The 15,133-nt window shown below is 40.5% G+C and overlaps 1 protein-coding gene across 7 annotated transcripts in view; it reads left to right on the forward strand.

Moving 5' to 3' along the window:
* Positions 1–15,133, forward strand: part of Cep152 (centrosomal protein 152) — a 75,497-nt gene that overhangs the window by 9,001 nt on the left and 51,363 nt on the right. For 5 of the 7 annotated variants that reach the window (XM_090358448.1, XM_090358453.1, XM_090358447.1 and 2 more), the window contains 6 exons: positions 6,350–6,453; positions 6,679–6,751; positions 6,851–7,093; positions 8,584–8,734; positions 12,175–12,315; positions 14,419–14,558. In XM_090358448.1, the coding sequence (XP_090214574.1) occupies positions 6,350–6,453; positions 6,679–6,751; positions 6,851–7,093; positions 8,584–8,734; positions 12,175–12,315; positions 14,419–14,558 (852 nt within the window). The remainder of the gene's footprint in view (positions 1–6,349; positions 6,454–6,678; positions 6,752–6,850; positions 7,094–8,583; positions 8,735–12,174; positions 12,316–14,418; positions 14,559–15,133) is intronic. The other 2 variants (XM_090358449.1, XM_090358454.1) reach the window with 1 other exon arrangement.

Genomic DNA, 15,133 nt, shown 5'->3' on the forward strand with positions numbered 1-15,133 from the left:
CATTTCTTCCACTTGTTAACTGCCTCACTGGATATAACTATGGGAACATGTTGTTGTTTTGTTCCTATGTAGGAGTTGTATTTATATTCCATGTTATTTGACTGACAGTGAATTTTCTTGTCACTTCCTGAGAAAATTCAAGAATAAGAAATGAAAAAAAAAAGAATAAGAAATGATGGGTCATAACATTTTTCTTTCATATTTTTCCTTATATTTTCCTTTAGCTTTTTTTTTTTTTTAAAAATAATACTTAGGTGTAGAGACCCAGAGCATGGCCTAGTGATAGAGTGCTTGCCTATCATACATGAAGCCCTGAGTTTGATTCCTTCTACCACAAACACAGAAAAAGCCAGAAGTGGGACTGTGGCTCAAGTGGTAGAGCATTAGCTTTTAATTTTTCAGGTAGTGCCTCAAGGGTCAGCTTTGAACTACAATCTTTCTTCCTGTGCCTCTTGAGTAGCTGGAATCGCAGGCTTTTGCTTCTCTGCCCAGTTTTTTCAGAGACAGATTTTGTTACCTCTGCCAACCTACCCCTAGTCAGCCTGAAACTGTGATCCTCCTGTCTTCATTTTCCTCTTTTTTTTTTTTTTGTGGGTCATTGGGCTTGAACTCCGCCTGGGCACTATCCCTGAGTTCTTCAGTTCAAGGCTGTCTATCACCCTATCCTGGGGCCTGGGAATTGTCCCTGAACTCTTCAGCTCAAGGCTACTGTCCTCCCATTGAGCCAAGCCCCACTTCCCATTTTTTAGAGTTTAATTGGAGATGAGTCTCAGGTTCAAGCTGGCTTTGAACCTTGATCCTCAGATTTCAGTCTCCTGAGTAGCTAGGATTACAGGCGTGAGCCACGGGCCTCTGTCTTCATCTTCTAAGGGGGATTATAGGCACGTACCTCTGTGTTTGGCTTCTTTAGCTAATTTTATGCTTTCTCAGGATTATTCTTTTTTTTTTTCCCCATTATGTACAAATGTTTTACCCAGTAACAAAAACACCAAATGCTTACTGGCAAGAGGAAGGCATAACTAGATACAAACAGATAGAAATAGGCGGAATGTCACATAGATGGAGAGGGGAAAGTAAAAATCGAAAGATTGAGGCTGTGATTCTGGCTTAGAAGACTTTACTTTATCTCTTACTGGCTTGTCCCTGTGTTCATTGGCCTTTGTTCACCTGTAAAAGGATAGCTTGGCTTGGAGCAGTGCCTGTGTTTTTCAGCCCTAAGTCTTGTTTGACATCACCCGCAGTGCAACTCCTACCTGTCTGAGTTGCAATATTTCTCTTATATGCAGCAACGTAGATAAGTTCTCCCCTGTCAATGTAGGGGAATTTAATGACTGAAATGCCTTTTTTTTCATTCTGAACATAATTTATAAATTAAAGCTGTAGACCCTAAATTATTCTGACTTTTTTTTTTTTTTTTAAATCAATTCCAGACTGAGAATTTGGCCTAGTGGGAGAGTGCTTGCCTAGCATGAAGATCTGGGTTCCATTACTCAGTACCACATACATAGAAAAAAGCTTTAAGTGGTGCTGTGGCTCAAGTGGTAGAGCTCTAGCCTTGAGAAAGCCCAAGGAGAGTGCTCAGGCCCTGTGTTCAAGCCCCAGGATTCATTCCCCCTCAAAAAATCAGTTCCATGTTGAGCTTTTTTAGATATGTTTTAAAATTGATGCTTTGGTTAAAATTTTTTTTTTTACTAAATTTCTATCCATAAAAGTATTGCTTTATTATTATTAATTATTTTTTTGTCAGTCATATGGCTTGAACTCTTGGCCTGAACATCGTACCTGAGTTCTTAAGTTCAAGGCTACTGCCCTACCCCTTGAGCCACTGCACCACTTTCGGTTTTCTGCTGGTTAATTGGCAATATCTCATCTCTTTTGCTGTTTCTTGGTTATCTCATGTTGTTACAGTATTTCACCTTATTATCTGATATATTGTATATATGCTTGATTGGCTATTTGAAATTGGATAGGAAAGAGGGAAAAACATGAGTGGTAGGGAAGGGGGGAAGGGAAATGGGGACCATGACATGAGGAAAGGTATCAATGTATGTGAAGTAATGCACCTTTTATCTGGTGAATATAATGTAACCCTTCTATGAATTACAATAAAAATATATGAAAAAAAAAAAGCTAATGGACTTTAGTGCCCAGGCTGGCTTTGAACTGTGATCCTCAGATCTTAGCCTCCTGAGTAGCTAGAATTACAGGTATGAGCCACTGCGCCTAGCTATTTTTTAATGCCAGGATTATTTTTCGAAGTGGGGTGCATTATGGAGACTGCTTGAAAGGCAAGTGACTGTTGGCTACTCAGTTGCTTTTCTCTTGGGAGGAGATGTATGGTTTGTAATGTGAGAACACTTGCTTTCCTCTGTGTCAGGGATTAGATGCTGTGAAGCAAGTCTGTTCAGTTAAGTTGACAATTTTAACAAAAGCTTTTTTTTTTCTTTTTTTTGCCAGTCCTGGGCTCAGCTCAGGGCTTGAGCACTGTCCTTGGACTTTCTCAAGGCTACAGATCTACCACTTGAGCCTCAGCACCACTCCTGGCTTTTTTTTCTATGTATGTGGTACCAAGGAATCGAACCTGGGTCTTCGTGCATGCTAGGCAAGCACTCTACCACTAGGCCAAACTCCCGGCCCAATTTTAACAAAAGCTTTAAGTTCATATTCTTTGAAGCAACAGGGTTATTGCATAGAGTTTGGTTTGATAAAATTTTTTGAGTTAATCACTGCCCAACACCACCCTCCATCCCACATACACCTTTTCTCCTTCCTAGGAAATAACACATGAAGTAATTCATTGAATGATTTACAGTTTATTTCAGTGGAAATGTTAATAATGGCAAAGTCTCTTTTCTAGAGAGAGTATCTCAGCTGAAAGGTAATGAGGTACCAACTGAGACGATTGCTACTTGTGGTTGAAAAGCTATCTGTTGAATTTGAGACTACTGAATGGGATTAAATCTTGTTGTACATAGGATTACTATTTCTCTCCTTTAATCGGTGTTTGGAACTTGGTGAATTTTTTTTTTTTTTTTGCCAGCCCAGGGTCTTGAACTCAGGTCCTGAGCGCTGTCCTTGGGCTTTCTCAAGGCTAGAGCTCTACCACTTGAGCCATAGCACCACTTCTGGCTTTTTCTATGTATGTGATACCAAGGAATCGAATCCTAATCTTTGTGCATGCTAGGCATGCACTCTACCACTAGGCCAAACTCCCAGCCTGCTGATTTTTTTTTTGTGGGTCATGTCCCTGAGCTCTTCAGCTCAAGGTTACCATCCTAGCCCTTGAGCCACAATCCCACATCCCCTTTTCTAGTGATTAATTGGAGATAAGAGTCTCAGGGTCTTTAGTGCCCTGGCCGGCTTTGAGCCTTGATCCTCAGATCTCAGCCTCCTGAGTAGCTAGGAGTACAGGCAAAAAAAAGTTTCCAACACTATTTAGTAATGTGCTTATGTTGATAGAGAAATTTTGTGTTCAGAAGCAGGATACACTGTGATCAAGGGGTTTAGATCTTGCTCTTGAATGTCACCTGCTTTACCTTCTCTCTGGAAGTCATAGAACCAAGAGGAAGAAAGATTTAGCACTGTCAGAGAACTCATCTATTTTAAAATTTTAGTATGTATGTAAACAAGACTAAAGGCCATAGGGATATTTCTGTTCTTAGAAATCTACCTGTAGATCTAGGAGCATTTTGATAGGTTGATTGCTCAGCTCAGATTAGTTTTTTTTCCCCCTTGGAGAGCCAGTTTTGTTAATTTCAGAGAAAGCTATTGTAACTGCTGAAGTTTCAGGAGCTTTTTTATGTCTTTGTGAGGGGAGGTCCATGTACTGTTCAGATGCCTCTGTTGAGAATGCTCTCAAATATGAGGTTCTGTACATGAAGCTTACTGCAGGTTTAGAAGAAAACATTCTTTCAGTTCAGGACTCCATTAAGTATGAAATAAGGATTTAGTTTTTTCCCTTATGTAATGTGTAGGATAGTGTCTATTCTTAAAGCAGTGATATAGGACTTAATCTTGGAGTCTGTACAGATATAGCCTCTAGTAATAAACTGTACTTGGTTTGGAGTACATATTAGACTTTAGCCCTCCTAGAGCTTGACCTTCTTGGTGTTAAGAATAGATTTTTAAGAATAGATTGAGGGGTTGAGGCTTAAACAAGCCAACATGTGAATATATGTTTTGTCTTGCTGTACTGCACTTATACTATCCAGTCACAGATCATTTTTGTCTGCCACTACTGTTCTAGATTATGTCTTTCCAAAGCACTGAGGCAGTGCACCTATTCTGTAGTTGCAGCTGTTGCCTGTATGTACCTATTGGACAAATTATTGAATAATAAGAACTTGAATTTCTGAAAGAGTCTTATTAACCAAAATCTCAGCAAAGAGTTTCAGATGTAATTCTGAACCAGAATTATGTGTTAATGAACTGTGTACCTTTTAATAATGTCGATCAAGAAATGTCAGTTAAGGGATTTAATTTATTTTTTATCTGAAATATCAGTGAAAGGTTGCCAGCATGGTTACAGATAACTGATTGAAATTCACACAGTGTGGAATAGGATAATATACTTTCAATGCCATCAAGGCTGTGATCTTACAGCTACTTTCCATAGCACATCATTCCTACTATAGGGATGAATTTTTCTCCTGGCACGAAAAGTAGCTGTTCTGATCAAAGCTTTGCTGACTATAACAGACTTTTATTTCCAGGTAACATGTTTGTGGAAGACTTAATTCTGAATAGAGATATAGATATTACTGGAAACTAATTTTTCTTCTATTATACTCTGCTTTATCAGAAAAGTAAAGCATTTAAATTGTGCTACAGGAAAAAAAAGGCAGTGATGTATAATTGTAGACTGGACAGGATGGGCTTTTTGAGGTCCTTGACAGGTGTTTTATTTTGTCTTTGTAGAATGGTTTTGCTGACTTTCAGTTGCCATGTGTTTATATGTTCCTTGGTTGTTGTTCTTAGGGGTGGTTTGTCTTTCTTGTTCTTTGTCTTTGGACCAACTCCTGTTAATTCTCAAAATGATTTTTTTTCACTTATTGAATCGAACCCTGATCTTTATGTATGCGAGGCAAGTAGTCTATCACTAGGCCAAACTCCCCACCCAATGATACATGTTTTAAGAAAGCGCTTTCCTTTGTCTTTTTTTTTTTTTTTTTTCTTGTCAGTCCTGGGTGCTGTCCCAGAGCTTTTTTAGCTCAAGGCTAGTACTGTCACTTCAGCCTCAACTCTACTTCCTTTATTATTGGGGTTGTTTGGTAGTTTATTAGATATATGAGTCTCATAGATGTTCCTGCCCTGGCTGTCTTTGAACTACATACCTCAGATATCAGCCTTGTGAGTAGGATTATAAGCATGAACTACCGGTACCTGGCTAAGAAAAGTTTTTCTAGTGAAAATATGATAGATACATATAGTTAATTGCATTTCCTTTATATTAATTGCAGAAGATGAAATCCAAAAGAACTGCAAACCCAAACCCCTAGAAAAAATGACAGCAAAAAAATCCCCCCAAAGAAAAAAAACTACAAAAAGCCAAAATAAGAAAAAATTACAGTCACTTGATATGGTCTATGAAGCATTGAATTTGAATTTCTATCATTCAGTTTTACAGAATATTTAATGTTTTTAAAATTGACTCATGGTACTTGTAAATTAAACTGATGTTTAGCTTCTAAGGAGAAGTTGTAAAAGTCAGACCCATTATAAATCATTTAGTAATATATTATTTGAGTCTTCTGATTACAGATTTTAAGAAACTTCACTGGGATTTGAGGAGAGATAATTGTGGAAAACTGAATCTCCTACACCTCCTTTTTCCTCAACTGCTTTATTAGAGTGGAGTATTATATATCTTTTCGTAATTGGAATTAGATGGCTGTATACTATTAGAATTTTCTGTCACACTGTCAGAACTGAAGTGAGTCCAGGCCACCTGCTGCCTCTGCCATTCTTACCACCTGGGCAGAATGCAGCTGGCAGCTCAGATTCCCTGTTGTAGGTCAGACTGCTGAGTCCCCAAGGTGTGACTACCAAGGCAAGTCTAACCTGTCTGGCACAGTGCTACCATGGTCGTCATTGTGACTGGCTAAATTTGTATATGTGGTTTTAAATCTGACACCTTTGTAGGGAAAAAAGTCTTTTTAATATAAAACCCTGTGTGCACCTCCTCTTTTCCTCCAGTGAAATGCTGAAGCCGATTCATGTAGACTGTAAGAGATGAATTTAATGGAGGCTTTAGAAACTTTTGTGACTTGGAAGGCCAGCTGCTAGCTCCAGGCCAGCTTTTGAGGGGGGAGCGCCTCTTTATGATACTGATGAGATGTTCCTGACTCAGTTGCAGCAGTTACTCACAGACCTTCCCCATGATATGCTGGATGATGAACTGTCCTCTCAGGATCTCCACTACTCCGACTGCAGCGAGGATGGCCCAGACACAGAGTAAGGATCTGTTGTCAATTTCTCTTGTTGCTGCATTCTGTAAGTCGTCTTTGCGTTCTAACATTAATGCTTAGAATATTGCTGACTCATTCTTAAGGGTTTGAGAGAAGGTTGAAGGGAAAACAGCAATTGCTAAACAACACATAGTAGACTCTTGGGGGCTCTTTGTGTTATCTCTGTCCAAATAAATGATCCTTAAATCTAAAGTAATTGCTCTTTCTCAAGACCACATCCTCCTGAGCAACTGGAGAGAAACTGGAATGAGCACCAAGTGCTGCCCAAGCCTTCGAGTGTAAATGTAAGTATTTGCTGTGATCATGACATTGTTGTGGGTGGAAATAGATTGGGGTGCTTTCCTCTTACATGTGTTACCTAACAGGAATGTAATGCAATTCAGGGTTTATTCATCGGAGAGAAACATGGCAATGGCTGGAAAGAAAATCAGCTTCCTGGATACCATGATGGACAAGGTGATGATGAAGGCAGAAGTGGATACAGCCCTCCACATAAACATGAGCAGGCTGATCTGTACCACCTTCCTGAAAACTTCAGACCGTTTACCACTGGGCAGAAGCAGGAACTTCATAGCCAACCAACCAATGTAATGAACTTTTCAGAGCCTCAAAGAAACCATTTTCAGGTATCATGGGAATTAAATGTTCCAGAATTTGTGTGTGGACATGCACTCTTTTTGTGTGTGTTTGTACATTTTAAGAAATAGGTAGGGGCCGGGAGTTTAGCCTAGTGGTTGAGTGCTTGCCTATCATGCACGAAGACTTGGGTTCGATTCCTTAGTACCACATACATAGAAAAAAAGCCAGAAGTGGTGCTGAGGCTCAAGTGGTAGAGCTCTAGCATTGAGAAAGTCCAAGGACAGTGCTCAGTCCCTGAGCTCAAGCCCAGGACTCGCAAAAAAAAAAAAAAATAATAAAAATAAATAAATAAATAAAAAATAGGTAGCTAGTGAGCACCAGTGTCTCATGCTTGTAATACTAGCTACTCAGTGGTTGAGATCTAGAGGATAGTGGTTTAAAGCCAGGTCTGAGCAGAAAAATCTGAGTCTGAAACTGTCCTTATTACTTCTGGTTTTTATCACTTTTTTGAGGAGCTGTACATTAAGTATCTTGATAAGAGTTGTTGAAATAGTCATTCTATATAGATCACATCATTTACTCAAATTCCTTGTTTACTATTGTTATAATAGATCTTAGACTAAATATTTCAACCATACCTGTTTTGTATGGTTTTATAGGAGGCAGCAAGATGAGTGCTAAGGGAAAAAAAACAAACCAGGGCCAGGATGTGGCGTAGTGATAGCGTGCTTGCCTATTGTGCACAAAGCCCTGGGTTTGATTCCTCAGTACCATTCACACAGAAAAAGGCAGAAGTGGTGCTGTGGCTCAAGTGGTAGAGCACTAACCTTGAGAAAGCTCAAGGACAGTGCCCAGGTCCTGAGTTCAAGCCCCAGGACTGGCAAAAAAAAACCCAAAAAAGCAAAAAGAAACTCAGAACCAAAAACATTATATTTTTACCCTGGGAGAGGTTAGTGAAGTAAGATGTAAGGATTTGTTATTTTTTACACTTTCTCAGTGGCAAGAAGCACCTCGTTTTTCTAGTTGCTGCGTGTCACTGAGAAGATATTTTTGTCCATTCACAATGGTTATTGTATAATCATGCACTATGAAGAATAATGAAGGAATTAGCACCAAATATTATAAAAAGTTTGTAATTGTAGCTGGGCATGGGTGGCTCACGCCTATAATCCTAGTTACTCAGGAAGCTGAGATCTGTGGATCAAGGTTCAAAGCCAGCCTGGCACAAAAGGACATGAAACTCTTATCTCCAATTAACCTCTAGAAATTGGGAGTAGGGCTTGAGTGGGGCTTGGCTCGAGGGTAGGGTGGTAGCCTTGAGCTGAAGAGCTCAGGGATAACACCCAGGCCCAGGGGTTAGCCTTGATCTGAAGAGCTCAGGGACAGTGCCCAGGCCCAGTTCAAGCCCTGAACCACACACACACAAAAGTAATTCAGTTAGCTTCTGTAATGTGAAATCAAGGAATCCAATTTAGATAATTTTGGATAAAACCCTAAGAAATCCTAATAAATGATTTCATTTTTCATGTATTATTAGCAGTTTGGTTCATCACAAGCTCTGGAGCAGTATAAAGTGGTATATAAGCCTTACCAATCTTCTGCTCAGAACAGTAGCTCACCAGCCCAGGAAACAGCAGGAAGCGATAGATTTGAAAGCTTGCAGCAACAGTTTTTAGGAGCTAATGAAGGTAAGTATCATGCTTATTTTGAATAATATAATCTGGAGATTTTGAGCACTGGCCATTTGTGGGTTGTGTGTGTGTATGTATACGTATGTGCATGTGCATGCATATGGCTAATATGTGCAAGGCCAATGCTCTGCCACTTGAGCCACAGATCCACTTTTTCCTTTTTGGTGGCTAATTTGAGTCAAGAATCTTACAGACCTTGGGGCCTGGAGTTTGGCCTAGTGGTAGAGTGCTTGCCTAGCATGCAAGAAGACCCAGGTTCAATTCCTCGGTACCCCACATACATAGCAAGAAGCTGGAAGTGGTGCTGAGGCTCAGGTGGTAGAGCTGTAGCCTTGAGAAAGCCCAAGGACAGTGCTCAAGCCCTGAGCCCAAGCCCAGGACTGGCAAAAAAAAAAAAAAAAAAGAATCTTACAGACCTTCCTGACCAGGCTGTCCTTGAAATAGGATCCCCAGATTTTAGTTTCCTGAGTAGCTAGGATTATAGATATAAGCCAGTAGCATCTGTCCCTGAACTCTTCAGCTCAGAGCTACTGCCCTACCCCTTGAGCCACAGCCTTACTTCCCCTGTTCTAGTGGTTAATTGGAGATAAGAGTCTCACAGACTTTAGTGCCCGGGCTGGCTTTGAACTGTGCCTGGCTAATCTCTTCACTTTTTAAAAATGTATTTGAAAATTTTCACAACAGTTAAAAAGAAAAATTTCTGAATTGTAGTCATTCTGGATTTTAGAACTTCTTGTGAGCTTCGTGTTTTTGTTACTGAAGTCTGCTTTGGCAAATGAGGTACAATTTTCCCATCATTCTCAGATTTTTTATTTTAGTAAGTCAGCCATTGTCTTAATTTTACATTTGACTTTTGCCATTTTAATGTAATGTCATTTTTTTTTTTTTTTTTTGGTTTCGGGGCTTGAACTCTGGGCCTGAGCACTGCCCCTCAGCTTTAGTGCTCAAGTCTAATACTTTACCACTTTAAGCTACCATTCCACTTCTGGTTTTCTAGTGGTTAATTGGAGACCAGAGTCTTACAGACTTTCCTGTCTAGTCTGATCTCCATATCTCAACTTCCCGATTAACTAGGATTATAGGCATGAACCATGCCCAGCTTAATAAATGACTTTATATTTAGAATTTAGATCTCAAGCTCAGACATATCCTGTTACTCCATTTTTTTTCTTAATAGTTTATGTGTAAATATTAAATGAGGAAAGTGTTGGCTGAGTGCAGTGGACTCTTAACCTGTAATCCTAGCTGTAACCTCCTGGAGCTTGGAGGATTATACACTGAGGCTGGCCTGACCTAAAGCCTGAGACCATATCTGAAAAGGAAATGAAAGCCTGAAGATGTTAGGAGCCAGACTCAAATGTTAAAATGTTTTGGGGCCGGGAGTTTGACCTGGTGGTAGAGTGCTTGCCTAGCATGCATGAAAACCAGAGTTTGGTTTCTCCACACTGCATACATAGACAAAAAGCCAGAAGTGATGCTATGGTTCAAGTGGTAGAGTTCTAGCCTTAAGAAAGTCCAAGGATAATACTCAGGCTCTGAGCTCAAGCCCAGGTCTAGCAATTAAAAAAAAAAGTTGGAATGCTTGTTTAACAAGTATGATGCTCAGCACCAAAAACGACCTGAAAAACAAAAAAGTACTCATGGAAAAAGTACTGAGAAAAATTTGAGATGAAATGCCAGTCACTGTACAGTGACTATCCTGAACTTGTTGCCATGCTCTCTGGCATATGAGCCAGGAGAGGTGGCTTATACCTTTAATCCTAGCTACTCAGGAGGCTGATATCTGAGGGTCGTGGTTCAAAGCCAGCTTGGGCACTGAAGACCAGGCACTAAAGACCTTGAGACTCTTACCACTATTTAACCACTAGAAAATGGGAAGTGGAGCTGTGGCTCAAGGGGTACATGGTAGCCTTGAGATGAAGAGCTTAGGAACAGAGTTCAAACCTCGTGACCAGGAGGAAAAGAAAAAGAAAAACCAAGGTGTGGTTGCAGTTTTTTTTTTTTTTCCTTTAGTCAGGAATAAGTTGTGCAAGATACTCTCGGCAATCTGGGCTAGACTATAAAGCACATTGGATTTTCCTGCTGTGATGCCATAGTATTGCTTCCCTTAGGACTCTGGGTGGCTATAGGGGAGGCTCAGAACTTAATTTTCCTGGAAGAGTGAATAGGAAATGTGAGGGCAGCCTCTCTCTGCTCATACGTTCTGTGCACTGAAGACTTAGGTCTAGTTGGCTAATGATCTAGTTGGCTTAGGGTGAGGATGTGGACATCCTGATAGGCCCTCTGTGTTTACTCTCCCAGTTAGACTTCTTGGACATATTTTATTGTTTTACCAATCTGCATTTTGTCAGCTTGGGTAGTTTTTTTTTTTTTTTTTTTTTCTTTTTTTACCAGTCCTGGGCTTGAGCTCAGGGCCTGAACACTGTCCTTGGACTTTCTCAAGGCTAGAGCTCTACCACTTGAGCCTCAGCACCACTTCCGGCTTTTTTCTATATATGTGGTGCCGAGGAATTGAACCGGGGTCTTCATGCATGCTAGGCAAGCACTTTAACCACTAGGCCAAACTCCCGGCCCCTTGAATAGTTTTTTAAAAAATTGATTCTACATTTTCCTAAACCCGTTGTCTGAAAGTTAAGTAAATAATATAATGGTAGTTGTCAAATTTACTGATTTAGAGCTTCATAGCCATTGAGTTTGAAAAAGCAAAGTAACAGAAAAGAGTTCGGAGAGAGATGGAGCTTGGATATCCTCACTGCTATCAGGCCTAAGAGATATTTCCAGTGTTGTTTTAAAAAAATTAAAAAAATTTAATCAGTGGCTCATTCTAAAATCTTAGCTATGTGGGAGGCTGAGATTGGGAAGATTGAGGTTCAAGACCAGTCATGCAAGACTCCTTAACTAAGAGCTGTGATGGGGTATACTTGTTGCATGAGAGGCTGAGATCGGAAGAATCTCACACCTAGGCTAGCCCTGACAGAAAACTTAGAGTCTGTCTTATCAGAGAAGCTGGCTTTGGTGCTGTGAACATCTTCATCACAGCTAGGATAGAAAGTATAAAGACAGGGGGATTGTGATCCAGGCAGAGGTCTGGAGGGTGGGAGGTAGACAAAGGGGTAGAAACAAACAAAAATACCAGCAAAACTCTTCTGTAGAATAACCAGTGTAAAAATTAAAGGGTGGGGAGTAGAATTTTGCCATAGGGTACCTGCTTAGCAAGCCAGAAGCCCTGAGTTTAAACCCCAGTACTACCAAACTAAAGTACTGACGCATTTTGTTACTATCTTTTCTTGATTTTTTTTTTAATGTTCATATTGCACACAAGTGATACCATAATGCTCCACATTGTATCTGTTGCTTGAAAAAAATCAGCATCCTTGACTGTACATTTATATCTTGGCATGCTTTTCTCTAATAAATCATCTTTAATTCCAAAACAGATTCTGCAGAGAATGTGCAGATTATTCAGCTTCAGGTTTTGAACAAAGCCAAAGAGAGACAACTCGACAACTTGGTGGAAAAGCTTACCGAGAGTGAGCACCAGATTCGATACTTGAACCACCAGCTCCTGATGGTCCAAGGTAGGGTCAAGGGCTTTAGTTTATACCCAGCCACCCCACTGCTCAACAGCCTTCCCGCTAAACTCACTTCATTGTGTTATTGTCGGCGTTTGTGTTTCTGGTGAGCTCACTGCATTTAGTCAGGGGACTCAGCATGAGTTCTTGGGTTTGCTTGGATTATTTCCTTCCAGAACATACTATTCTGCAAGTCTCATTGTTTTTTTTTTTTTTTTCTTTTTCCCTTCCCTCCTCTTCTTCCTTCCTCTTCCTGTATTTTACTGCTCCTCCTCCTCTCTCTTGGGCTGTTAGAATCTTTTTTTTTTCCAATCCTGGGGTTTGAACTCAGGGCCTGGGCACTGTCCTTGGACATTTTTTTGCTCAAAGTTAGTGCCTGCCAGTCGAGCCACAGTGCCATTTCTTTTTCTGTATATATGGTACCAAGGAATCAAATCTAGGACTTCATGCCTGCTAGGCAAGTACTCTACCACTAGGCCACACTCCCAACCCTATTTAACCTTTTTATTTTATTTTATATATATATATTTTTTTACCAGTCCTGGGGCTTGAACTCAGGGCTTGAGCACTGTCCTTGGATTTTTTTTTTTTCCCTCAAGGCTAGCACTCTGTCACTTGAGCTGCAGCACAATTTCTGGCTTTTTCTATGTGTATTGTCCTGAGGAATCGAACCTGGGTCTTCATGCACGCTAGGCAAGCACTCTACCAGTAGGCCAAACTCCTGGCCCCTATTTAACTTTCTTGAGGGTCTTCTGCCTTAAAAAAAAAAAAAAAAGTTGATCTCTTATGTCATTACCTCGGATGACATATTCTTATATCCCAGAGTGATTTTTTTAGTTCGCAGCATAACATTTTCCCAGCCTACCAATTAGCATAAATGATTTAAGCCAAAGAAGGATAAGAGGCTCTGAGCTGCCATAGAAAAGGTTACCGTGTCTGTGTGATCACTTGGAGGAAGCATGGTCTCAAGTCCTAGTCAGCCTGCTCCTCAAGCATGAACTTTCATCTGTAGAAGAATTTTGTGATTCCAGCCCATTTCACATTTGAGAGTGTAAAGCTCTTTTTCTGTAATACTCAAGAAATTCTTTTCCTTTTTTACTTGGTTGTGGGGCTTGAACTTGGGGCCTGGATGCTGTCCTTGAACTCTTTGCTTAAGGCTAGCACTACTACTTTGAGTTGTGGTGCCAGTTCCAGTTTTCTGGTGGCTAATTGCAAATAAGAGTCCTAGAGACTTTCCTGCCTAGGCTGGCTTTAAACTGTGATCCTCAGATCTCACTCAGCCTCCTGAGTAGCGAAGAATATAAGCATGAGGTATCAGTGCCCCACATGAAATTCATTTTGAGAGAAGAATGCAAGCTGTTATGTGGGAAGAATTTAAGAGTAGGTTAGAAAGTCCGTTGCCTGTATGTATAGTGGGCAATTGGTTCTCAGATACTTTTTCTTCTTTTGACAAGCTGGCGTCAAACTTCTTGATATCCTGCTTCAGCTTTTCACCTGCTGGATTATACGGTGTACTACCTCACTTAGATCTTTAGATCCTTGGAGCTCTTCTTTTAGTTTACAGGGCTGTATTATATCTGGTAGCTTCTCAGGTAAACATATACTAAAATTATTAAGACTTTTGGCCCCAAGTAGGATACAATAAAACAATATTAAAGGCAGTGATTCAATTGTAACGTTTATGGTGTCATGAAAGTAATTTTTATTTTATAAGTCATTCTTTGTCTTTTTTCTTTTTGGTCCATCATGGGGCTTGAACTCTTGGCCTGGGCACTGTCCTTCAGCTCTTCATCTCAAGGCTACCACCCTAATCCTTGAGTCACACTTCTGGTTTTCTAGTGGTTAATTGGAGATAAGAGTTTCATGGTCTTTAGTACCTGGGCTGGCTTTGAACCTTGATTCTCAGATCTCAGTCTCCTGAGTAGCTAGGATTACAGGCGTGAGCCACTGCTCCTGGCTAAGTCATTCTTTTTCTAAATCTGCTAACATTCATTTGCCTGACATACTCAGCAATGCTTCTATGCATACCTATGATAAAAATCTCTTAGGAGTTGTCACAGTTAGGCTCTCTTTACAGTGACATTTTACCAACCCTTTTCCATGCCCTAGATGAAAAGGATGGTTTGACCCTCAGCCTTCGAGAATCACAGAAACTGTTACAAAATGGAAAAGAGAGGGAGATCCAGCTTGAGGCACAAGTACAATCACTGGAGACCCAAATACAAGCATTTAAAGTCAACGAGGAAAAGGTGAACCATTTAACTTTATGGTCAAAACTTACTGCATGACATTTACTTAACCACCCACTTGATGGGGGAGAATTCAGTATAAAAGGCCTTTGTAGCTTCCTATTCTATAGCCTACTTTTCTTCTCTTGGAGTGGTGCTAATGGCTTTTACAGATGTCTGGGGGAGACCTCAGTTCTGCTCCTTTCAGCCTGTCAGCTCTAAGTTCTGTTGATGTCTCTAATTTTGTTTTTTTGCTGCTGGTGGTGGTTGAGGGGCCTGGGTGCTGTCCCTGAGTTCTTTTGCTCAAGGTTAATGATCTTCTACTTTGAGTTCCAGCTGCACTTCAAGTTTTCTGCTGGTTAATTGGCGATTCTCAGAGACTTTCGTACCTGGGCTGGCTTTGAACCCTGATCCTCAGATCTTAACCTCCCGAGTAGCTGGGATTACGGGTATTGAGCCACCTGACAGGTCTCTTTTTTTTTTTTGGCCAGTCCTAGGCTTGACCTCATGGCCTGAGCACTGTCCTTGGGCTTTCTCAAGGCTAGAACTCTACCACTTGAGCCACATTACCACTTTCAGCTTTTCTCTATGTGTAT

The sequence above is a fragment of the Megascapheus bottae genome, chromosome 25 (assembly GCF_031878675.1).
Source record: "Megascapheus bottae isolate mThoBot1 chromosome 25, mThoBot2.hap1, whole genome shotgun sequence".
NCBI classification, from domain to species: domain Eukaryota; kingdom Metazoa; phylum Chordata; class Mammalia; order Rodentia; family Geomyidae; genus Megascapheus; species Megascapheus bottae.